The 11340-nt window shown below is 44.8% G+C and overlaps 1 protein-coding gene across 1 annotated transcript; it reads right to left on the minus strand.

The window, feature by feature from the left end:
• Positions 1 to 6095: 6095 nt before the first annotated feature.
• dusp1 (dual specificity phosphatase 1) lies at positions 6096 to 9541 on the minus strand. The gene is made up of 4 exons (XM_076162796.1): positions 8821 to 9541; positions 8458 to 8600; positions 8111 to 8330; positions 6096 to 7452 (listed from the first exon to the last, which is right to left on the minus strand). The coding sequence occupies exons 1-4, from the start codon at positions 9230 to 9232 to the stop codon at positions 7097 to 7099; spliced, it is 1131 nt and encodes a 376-aa protein (XP_076018911.1). The 5' UTR covers positions 9233 to 9541; the 3' UTR covers positions 6096 to 7096.
• Positions 9542 to 11340: the final 1799 nt, after the last annotated feature.

Here is an 11340-nt window from a genome sequence, read left to right on the forward strand (position 1 = left end):
TTGCAGGTACGCTCAGCCTGGCCCGCACACACACACACACACACACACACACACACACACACACACACACACACACACACACACACACACACACACACACACTTCACACTTCAAACTTCTACTGGCCCTGTAGTTACTTGGTATCGGATCGATACCAAATACCCGGTAGCGCCCATCTCTAGAGTCAAGTGGTGTGTCTGCCCCGCCCCCCTCTCTGTTTACACATCCTTAAGTTATTATCATTATTATTATTATTATTATTTTTATCAATTCTCACGTGAATGCCGCATGCTGGTCGCCATGCTGGCCAATATTTTTTTTTTTTTTTTTTTTATTGATTTTATAGTCACTATATACTTCCTTTAGTTTAAGAATATAAGTAATAGAAAAAGATAAGTAATATTACTGTTCATATTTATGTTATTGTACATTTTGCTGTTATTTAAAAAAATTTAAGTTCGAACGTCTGGTGTTTCATTTTACAGCACATATACGTATAACAAATGTACTTTCAGTTTTGTGAAGTATAACAGGTGAAGTGGAAGTTAAGAAATTAAACGCAGACTGACTCACCCACGACGTGCTTCATGTTGTTTTCTTTGATGGGAGTCGAGCAGTGTGGCATTAATGGCACCAGCGTCTTTACAGACTGTGCGTTTCCCATTGCGGTCTACCTTACAAGTATACCGTAAGTAAACAAAGTCGACTTGACGTTCCTGCCTTGACGTTCCTGACTGAGCAGCTGAGTTGCTTCTGGTCTCGGTGTCTCGGCGGCAGAGTTGTTGTTTTTCAGAATTTGTGCCATTTTGTAGGGGAAAAAAATCCCGCCTGAAATTTGAAGATGTGAAAACATGAGCACGTGCGTGTTGTTTATCGCCAATAAAACTCGAGCGTGACACGTGAGCGCTGCGTGCGCGTGTGGGCACAGTCGAGAGAGCCCGCCACGGACCGTTGAAACGCGCGCGCACACACACACCCTTTACTTTGTACTTTGATGGTTGAGCTAAATATAGATAAACACTTCCAACCTGTACAAACTGGCTCTAAAACAACACACACTGAGCTCAAACCTGTAAATGCACGTTATAACATTTCTAACGACTATGTGTGAACTACAGTGAATGTAACTCTGTGCAGTGGTTCTCAAGCTGTGCTACCTGTGGTACTTGTAGCGCGGTGGTGTTATGAAATTACGTTATTGTGGCTTTTTGCCACTTTGCTGTTTTGGTTTGCTCACAAGTGATACTAATGGATCTATCTGAAAATCTAAATATAACAATTACATATAAATCAACTATCTATAGTCTTTTATAGGTTGTTATAGTTGAATACACACCTGCTAAGAATGTCAACAAAACTGAACATTTGCACACAAAGGTTGGATTTATAGGGTGCTATAGGTTGTAGTATTGCTTTGCACAGGTGTATCTTAATAACGTGGTAGGTTTATCATTAACCTTCACCATTTTATATACAGCAATGAATTGCTCAAATGGTCACATTTCCCTCTAAAATTATGTTTGTATCTGTTATCAGCAGTGTTACTCATTAACATTACTGGCTGAAAGTCAACAGTTTGCAGCTATGAGTGTGTGTCTTTCTACTTATCGTGCCTAGATCAGCAGTTTTCTTTTACATTGGATGCAAACTATGTATAGAAGTCGAGCTTTGGATCTGTTGGGAGACAGACTTTTATGAAGGACAAGGTCAGGTTAGTGTAACATCCTCTGGTCCCACTCGGCAAACTCATGCTTGACTTTGAACACAATCAATAATCATTTCACAACCACATAAATGTCCACACAGAATAGAACCTTTAGATTTTCCTCAACTGGTGTGATGGAGTAGGAACATTTGCTGTGATAACACTATAAGAGTCTAAATGTTTGTTTTGTGGAAGGGAGGCAGTGGCAGTGGCTCAGTGGTAGACCTTCCGCTTGGAAACCGGAGTGTTGCTGGTTCGAGTCCCTGCCGAGGTGCCCCTGAGCAAGGCACCAAACCCTCAACTGCTCCCCCCTCTGTAACTTACTGGGTGGTAATGTAAGTCGCTTTGGATAAAAGCGTCTGCTAAATGCTTGTAATGTAATGGAAGAGAGACAGTGCAGGCTGCAGATTCCACGTTGTACATGTATCTGTCCACAAGGGGGCGCTCATACCTAGTGAACTTGGAGGAAAACCTACCTGAGGGTCTCAAGCAGTGCTGGGCTATATTAACCAGACATCTGCTCTGTTCCTGTCTGTTTTACGTATTATACACTACACAAGCCCCAAACTATGCCTCCTCCCGCACGTCATACTGAACAGCCTTTAACTCCTCTCTGTCACTCATTTCCCTCTCATGTGCACAAACAAACATGTCGGTCGTTTTTCTGCCTGTCTGCTGGCCTTGTGATTTATGCTTGCTCGTTGATCTTGTCAGGGTGTGACATCACTGACCCAGAGCCTGTTTGGGGGAGCGGATGCCGAGCATTCCTTGAATACTCCACGCAGGATCTCGCCTCCGTCTGTGAACACGACCCTTTACCTCCAGCCAGTGGAAAAATACAGGCTTTGTTCAGGGTCAGTGAGGTGAATGAGGCTGTGCGAGGACTGAGGGGGCCTTATACCAGGTTTATCATTGGGAAAACCGAATTGAGGTTATAAGTAATTAAATGTTATTACTGCAAATGTAGCTTTTAGAGGGTTTAGAGCAAAAAGGGTTTCATTGACAGGCATCTTTTTTATCTTAACAGGAGGAACAATCACAATGGGGAAATGTAAAAATATACAATTTTAAATATTCTGAACAATAGGACAAATCTCAGATCTGCCAAAGTGTGTATATGTCCCACTTCCACCATTGTCTGACATTCCAGACGAAGGGGAGCCCTGCTGGTGAGGAAAAGCCACTTCGCAGAGGCTGTACGTAATATCCTGACATTCCATAAGCTGTACAAGAAAGCCCAGTTATCACTTCACAGATCGGGCCTTATCTTGGTTCCTGTCACGCAACTGCAGCTCGTCTGGGTTCTTTTGCAGGCCACAGGCTTTGGAATGTCAAGAAAACAGAAAGGTCACAGGGGTACGATGGGGGGAAAAGGTAGAAAGGGGAAGAAAATGCAGGGCAGCTTAGAATAAACTGTCTCAGGATAAGGGTTGGAACGAGCCACCAAAATGTTAGAGCCTCATCATACTCGTAATCCTCTTACAGAGCTCCTGACCATTCTACCATGACATCAATACACAGACTCAATTCTCCTTCAGCATATTGCGTGACAATGTGTGTGTGAAAGAGAGAGAGAGAGACTTTAATTCAGTTTTCAGGTAGTGTGATGTGTGTAATTACTCAATGGCTGATGTACACCACCTCCACGCAAACATGTTAGCTGCTTTCACAAGCAATGACGTTAAAGCGATACGCTGGAATTGCATTAACGTCCAAGCTACGTCGCCGTTGTTGCTTGGAAGTTGTAGCATCGTTGAGGTCTTTGGTGTTCACATAAGACGTCGATAGGTTATACACGTTTTCTACTCTACATAAAGGTAGGTGCAGTGTGTGAATGTTGTCAGAGGTCTTGGGAAGCCCCCTTTGTGGTCTGATCATGAGATGAAAGTGTGACCAATCACATCCTCCCATGTACTGTCCTTCACATAACTCATGTTTACTCCTACTCTCACTATTTAATCATCTTCATGGTTCATATTGCTTCTCAGTTTTAACATTTTAAACTTTTGACACTGTTTATCTGTGTGGATGGGCAAATTTAGTCTCTGGTTAGACTTTCCAAACTTGTGTGAGATTTTGAACAAGCAAGTGGCTGTATATTCTTGGCGGTGATGTTCGTCGAGAGCCATTCCTGATCCAGACAAGAGTAGGAGCTTTGGTTCTGGTCCCCATGTGGGTTCTTGGCTGTGAAACAAAGGAAATACCATGGCCCTGCCATAGTTCATGAGCGTTCTTAATAACGTTACTGCTACTGATTACTTCAGCTCAACTCACCTGATGATACATGACACAATCATCTGGTGTTATGATAGTTAATGTTGCAAACTCTCAGCTGCTCTACACATCGTCATCTGTGTTATCATAACCTTCAGCACCATTCATCATAGGATCGTTAAGAAAGCAATGTGTGAAGTCTGAGTAATTCACACCAATCGTTGCTTAATGGAGCTTTAAAGGTGCAATCTGTGGTCTGGATGTACGCACAAACAGAAATGAAACTCCTGCTCAAATAGACTGATGTGTCAAAAGACAAATTCTGTAATTATATAAGTGGATTTACGTCAATAGTCAAATAAGGATCAAGGCTTTGAGACACGTGTAAGAAAGCACATTTATCCAACAGGTTTTACTGTATCATAATTAAATAAGAATTACTCACATAGCAGAAGGGTGTGGAAGTGTGAAAGTAAATGAAAGGAACTCAAGCAACTTCTACTAACGCTATCCCAACCGGATGATGTGAGACGGGGGGAGAGATTATTTTGGTAGCTTCTTCCTGTCTTGACAGCAGCGGCTCACACGTTATGTAACCGCCGTTTTCTAAGGATTGTGATAATTGAAATGGCTTTTATGTTGAGTCAGAGCTCCCTCGCTAAAAGGAGCCATCAATTGACAACGTGGTGACACTGGCAGATGACGCCACGGCCGACGTTTGCCTTTGCGACTCATGTCAGTGTGAACATTTGGAAGCCGTGATAATAGAAACAGTCTGCAAAAAGAGGACAGTCAGATTGAATCACCATGTAAACCAATCAGTCCACCTCTCCTGGATTATCTGTCTCGTTTGTGGACCCTCTTGTCTCCACAGCACCTTGACATTGTCTCACACCACACACAAACACACACACCACTCATCTCACACACACACTTGAAATTGCGACACTTTAATGTCCCCCAACTTGGCCAATGACCGAGGGCCTTGTGTCTCTAGAGCACTCCCAAAGAAAGCCACAACGACTTTCACACACATACACAAACACACACTCCCACAGCCCCTCCCCACCCCCCCATGACAACAGGAAATCTAAAGACACAAAGGGGGGTGGCTGGGCTGGTTGGGGCGGGGGGGAACTGCACATATGTCACCAAAAAGCAGCAGCTTGTCTTGAGGGAGCTGGTGAGGTAATGAATGAGCCTTTCATCATCGGTGGCCATGTTTCCTCTCACAGTCAAACATTTGCTTTGCTCTCAGATAAGACACGAAGGCCAGAGTTTACTATAAAATCACACACTTTGTATTTAAAGGGACACTAGTTTGCCAGGAAGTAGATAAGAGATCGTCAATGAAAAGGCCTCATCATCAGCATCATTGTCACTGAGGACATCATATCCTTTTTTTTTCTCACACACCACCAAGGGTCACAGTGAGTGTTTTGGTTAATTTGCAACCCAAACATATTCCTCTTCCTTTTTTCACGGACGTCTCCGGGCTCCACCTCCTCATTGGTGTGTGAGGCAGGGGGACACAAGGCCGGAGCACGATGCCACTGAATGCTCTTTAGTTGTCACACTTTTTCCCAAACGCCTTGCAGCTGCCCCTATTGTGTCCGCCAAGGGAGGTGCTCCTTGGCTCATTCTGTTAAGCCCCTGCTGTTGCCCCGACCTCGCATGGGTCCATAAAGGGGAGAGCGTGCCCCTCACAATAGCTGACATCATGACGCCATGAGACGTGTGCGGACAAAATCCTGATGCACTCTGGAGATATAGGCCAGAATTCCAACACATGGACGGGGAATACTGATGGAAGTATGTTCACACGGTACAACTGACAGAGCAGATGGTCATTATCATCAAGATGTTGTCACAGACATCAGGATGGATTTATGTAATCGCCCATATCAGTTCAGACATTTTATCTGATAAGTTGTGGTGACATCATTCCATTGGACAGTGTATTAAACTCATGATTAAAGTGTTTCCTTGTTGTTATGTAATGTGACATCATACTTATTGCTTTGGTTTACAATAGGTTATTGTGTGTTTATTGCCCTCTGGTTAAATTGTTACAATGTGCAGGCTGATCTGTTAACTTGTTGTTTTGGGGGCATGAAGGACTTCTGGTGAGCCATCTGAACATATAAGACAGAAAAACTGACAAGATCGCCAACCATTTAAAAAAGTCAGATGAGGTTTATTCAACTGTATAAAAACATTTACCAAACATATGCAAAAATAGATATGATAACAAATATATTACTTTAGTTCAATAAATATGTCATAAAGCAGTCACTGAGCACTATGTGGCCCCTCTTGAATAGTTGCGGGCTTCTCTCTGCCTCAGTGCTGCAGTACACAGTACATAAACATGAGGTATTTAATGGTCATTTTCCCCAATGTGTCAGGATCGTCAAGGTTTGGTGGGGTCTTGAAAGGCAGGTATTTGCATTTGAATTGGCAAACCATTCAACGCTCAAACTGAAAACTTCTGGCACATCAAGCTGGGAGAGCGAGAGAGGGGTGTGTGTGTGTGTGGGGAGGGGGTACATTCATTGTTCGTCAAATGGAGGAGCGACTTCCTTGCCTGTGACTTAAGGTTTGGCAATGAGTCTTGATTCTGTTGAGTTTCTTATGAGCAGCTCCGAAGGCCTGACAAGACAACTGGGAGGTTAAGTCAACATTCCTGAGACAACTGTAAGCCCTCCATGTCGTGTGGTTAAAAAAAGAAAAAAAATAGATTATGATTATCAAGAGCGGTTTGCCTTCATACTTCTAGATGTAGAAGAAGTCCTTTTGAATAAAGAATATTCAAATATTTCTAGCTTCCTCTAGAGGAATACACTCAACTACTTCTCAGCCCTTTCACAGGACATTTAGGACTCAAACGTGTGGGTGACTTTCACATTTAGCACAGAGGGGCTAAACCTCAATACTGCCTTATGGTAGCAATCACATCTCCCCTTGAAATAATGTGGTCATCCTATCGTCCACAGATGGTGGCCAGCGGACCACAAACAAGCCAACCCAACTGTCCTCTAACAGTGGCTCCCACTCTGGTGATACCAGTATCACCATGTCATGGCCTCAAGTGACGGCCATGTTTTATGGAGTGTGCCAAGTCTTTAGCGAGCTGCAGTTCAAGTCCAAGCAAAGTCTGTGTGACCCGCAGCTTCTTCAGCAGCTGGGCGAGGTGGTGATGGGACTGTGCAGGAATGACAGCTGGCTGGCCGAGGTGTGAACGGGGATGGAGACGGGGAAGTTGAAAACCGTGCTGTTGTTGCCGATGGCCGGACTTCCTGCCTCCGATGAGCAGGTCGACGAGGCCAGGACTTGGGACTCGAACTGGAGGAGCTGACCCATGAAGCTGAAATTTGGGGAGATGATGCTGCGGCGCTGCTTGACAAACTCAAAGGCCTCGTCCAGCTTGACGCGGTTGGTGCGCATGAGATAGGCGAGGCAAATGGTGGCAGAGCGGGAGATGCCAGCTTGGCAGTGAACAAACACACGCCCTTGTTTATTTCTCACAGAGTCTGGAGGGGAGAGAAGAGAAGGCAGGGTGAGCACTGTGTAAACATCTATGAGTGTATGAAACTCAAACACATCCAAGTCTGACACACGGACTGTCACAGGGAAACACAAACACTTTCAGTTGCTATTCAAATTTAACTGTGCACCCAACGGTTTGTATCTCATTAAGACACAGGGAAACGGCTCACAGGGGTGCAGGGTGTGAGCGTGTGGGGGCTTTTCCCTAAGGAAGCAGCCTGAAATGACAAAGGGGGACCCCCCATCCCCTGCTGGGGGTATTGATCTGGGAGGAAGGCCGGCAGTGAGTGAGGCGAGATCGCCCTTTGTTCGGCTGGAACAAAGAGCAGTGTGGAGGGGAGCAATACAAGCCCAGCCAGCCTACCCACTACAACTAGTTTGGGGCCAACTCATTAAAAAGGGGGGTATCCCATTCTCTAGGCCCAGAGGCGATGATGTAACCACCTTTGTTGTGCAATAGGTAGCCTGTGCCGAGCCAGCTGGTCAGTTTTGGAGGGAACTTTTAAAAATGTAAATCCGACAGTGAAAGGGGGGGAGAGGAGGAGGGGTGGGGGTGTGGTGGGGTTGAGTGTTCTGTGTTTTGCCATCAACAGCCCGTGTGCTACAGTAACAGCACGTGCACAAACATAAAGATCAACTTACCAATAAACTCAATGGCCTCGTTAAACCAAGAGCTGATATCGGCTTTGTGGTTGTCCTCCACTGGGATGCTCTTGTAAAGGAAGGAGTCCTCAAAGTGGTTGGGGCAGTTGGCAGAGACGTTGATCAGAGCTGTGATCCCCAGCAGGTCCAACATGTCCTTTCTGGAGGCATGATAAGCACTGCCAAGGTACAGGAAAGGCAAGATCTCCACAGGGCCCCCCTAGACAAGAGGAAGAGTAAACAAAACAAATCCAATTTAGTCACAATCGGGACTTCCAGCTGAAAGTGCGAGAAGAAGCACTAACTGTGTTTGACTTTGATAATATGAAGAGGAAGAGATTACACACCTGGTCGTAGAGGGGTGTGTTGCACGGACTACAGCCTGGGTCTGCACTCCCTGGGTGGCTACTCAGGGGCAAACTCAGTCCCTGAGGAGGAGAGGGTTTGGTACACATCTCTGGATACTCGATGGAAAATGTGTCAAATCCGCCTGGATGGTGGAAAGAAGACATAAAGGTCAGATGACAGGACAGTACAGAGACGGCGACATCTACATTTAAATGTCTTTCCAAAAAGGTTGACAGCTGCTCATAGGGCTATTTTGGCACCATGTTTACTCCTAACACCAGCTGGTACGGTGACAGCTGTAATCCGCATTTGTTGCCCCGTTGTTAGGATACAGTGACACAGTAAACCCGGCTCCCTCTTACCTTTGAGAATAAACACAGTGGCTCCGCAGGGGGCCCGGCACAGAGCGGACACGGCCAGCATCAGAGTTCCGTCCTTCTTGGTCTGGCCTAAGTCTAAACTCCGGTCGTCCAGCAGCACCACAGACTGGTACTCGCCGGAGTGAAGGCGGTTCCGGGTGTCTTCGTTGGGGACGATGTGCTCCAGGCCCAGACCTCCCCGGGCTCTCCTGCGGACGATAGTACTGAAGCGCACGTTGGCCGAGCCCGGGATGTGGGACGAGTTGAAGGAGAAGAAGGAGCGGCAGTCCAGCACCAGACAGCCCGGGACGTCGCCCTCCAACAAGCCACGGAGGGTCGCGCAGTCGATAGTGGGAACCTCCATTATGACCATAGTAGAGCGGCGCGGTGGTAGAAAAGTTAAATCCAAATACATAAAGCTCGGACGGCCGGAAATGTTAAGTTTAGGTTCTGATACAAAACAAAAATATTATTTCTCCCAAAATTACAAAGTAATTCAAAGCGCCGAGTCCTTTTGTTCCGGTTAGATTCAAGTCTTTAGGGGTTTGTGAGTGTTCTCGTAAACAAACACTTACAAACAAACACGCGTTTCAAAAACAATAATAAAGCAGCTCCTTTACTGTTCTTCGGTGTATCCTGTAGTTCGAGGTTTGTTCTTAGGAGCGTTCATCGACTTTACGCGGACTTCCTTCTGTCCCTCGGCGTGTTGGCCGTCTTTTATATACGAGCCTGTCGCTCATGAATGAGAGGCCGCTGACGACACGCGCCGCCCCCTGGAGCTCTGCCAGCGGGGCTGACGTCACGAGGGCAACGCAGAGCCAGAACTTTCATTCAACGCGCATGCGTGACATTGCTGTGCGGTGCGGCACGTAACGCAGGGACGCTGGGTCCTGTTCTCCCTCTCTGTATCTCTATCGCTCTCCCCCTCTCTCTCTTACTTATTGGGTAACTCTTTCAGAACTGGTGAAAAACTCAGAAATTTACTTTGTGCCTCTGCAAAGGAGCTTTACAGGACAAATTAAGATATAAACTGCATCTTTGTTTTTGGTGAACACTATATTAGATCCTAGATTTAACACTTTGTTTGCCAGCTGCCACAGAGTTGCACAACATTTAAAACTGCTACAGCTTTTTGATGGTGTAATAACTCCAGGCTGATAGGAAAAAACATTCGGAATACATGACATGATATCCAAAATTATATAAATGTATTTCTCATAGATTTTAATTTGTGACTAAATACACATTGACAGTCCACTGTCAATTCCACAAAGGTTGACTGTTGTTGTTTTGTTACTTCAGTATACGTATGAAACACTATTAACTTTGCAAAAGCAAATAAGGAATTTGCCAAAATTTCCATGAAGTTATTGATTGATGAGATTCTTATTTTGCCTCTTCAACTGAGAGTTGACAAATAACAAGATAATAAGTAAATATCTGTCCTGGGGACCATAAACTTTTATTGTTTGTTTTTATTAGTCAGAGGTACATAGTGCTCAATGCCCAGCGAGCAAAGGCTAACCATAAAAGTTAATCACTGTATAGAAATCTGAAGTCCAGTAAATTTCCACATGCTGGAAACAAAACACTAGTCTTACAGGAAGACAACAGCAGATGGAGAGTCTCGACCTATCAAGTCTGTTTCTGTCTTGGCTTACTTGAAACAGAAGGATGAGGTGTTTTTTCCAAAAATTTAAATCTATAATAAATAGCAAAACACATTTAGAGCCTCTCTGGGAAACCCTTTTGAGTTGTGGTTTGTTGACTCAGACTGGGCAGATCTGGTGTTTCATAAGGAAGCTTGACGATTATTATTGACAAACAACAAACGTGCCCTGACATCAGGGCGTGTAAAAAAAAAAAGAAGAAGTAAGAAAAGACGTACTGGAGTTGATGAGTGTGAAACAAACGTTTAGAGTGGGTGAGTGAGAGAGAGTAGAATCAAAGTCCTGTTCTATAGTTTCAGGTCATCAAAACCTCTAAACTATAAGTATTTCTCAACCCACTGACCTAAATATTTGCACTATGTGTGATTGTGTCTAAGTAGCTAAAAGTGTTCATACACTATCAGCTAAGAGAAGGTTTAAGTTATGTATTACTTCAACTTAAAGGCTTATACATTATATAGGGCATGATGTCATTCTTGCTTCACTGCAGGCCCCTGAACCTGGCGAATTCACATCCAGTGTTTTGGTCGTCTGTTTTACTATGGCAAAGGGAAAACAAATGTGCTATGTGAGAAAGGAACAGGGGGAGGGGAAGGGAAGCTTTAAAGACAGAAACTTAACCAATCACAGCAGCGTGCAAAAACTCTCCAGCCGGTTTAACCTCACACTCCGGTGAGATGAGTCAACTCTGAGACACATGCCACAGAGCAAGAATGTTACACACTAGGGGAGGGGAGATGATCGTAGCCCAAAGCTCAGAAAACACTCTGTACCCAAACACTTTGTGCTCGCTGCATCTTCCCATGTGATGCAATGGATTAGACAATTGATGAATGGGTGTACGCAGATAACA

The sequence above is a fragment of the Genypterus blacodes genome, unplaced genomic scaffold (assembly GCF_046128005.1).
Source record: "Genypterus blacodes isolate CSIRO-AG114 ecotype Tasmania unplaced genomic scaffold, CSIRO-AGI_Gbla_v1 ptg000128l_1, whole genome shotgun sequence".
In the NCBI taxonomy this organism is placed as follows: domain Eukaryota; kingdom Metazoa; phylum Chordata; class Actinopteri; order Ophidiiformes; family Ophidiidae; genus Genypterus; species Genypterus blacodes.

Coding starts and splice junctions, on each gene's coding strand:
- dusp1 (XM_076162796.1), bottom strand. CDS start 9,232: ATGTATTTGGATTTAACTTTTCTACCACCGCGCCGCTCTACTATGGTC. Junction 8,601..8,820: donor CACTGTGTTTATTCTCAAAG/GTAAGAGGGAGC, acceptor TCCACCATCCAG/GCGGATTTGACACATTTTCC. Junction 8,331..8,457: donor ACACACCCCTCTACGACCAG/GTGTGTAATCTC, acceptor CCTCTTGTCTAG/GGGGGCCCTGTGGAGATCTT.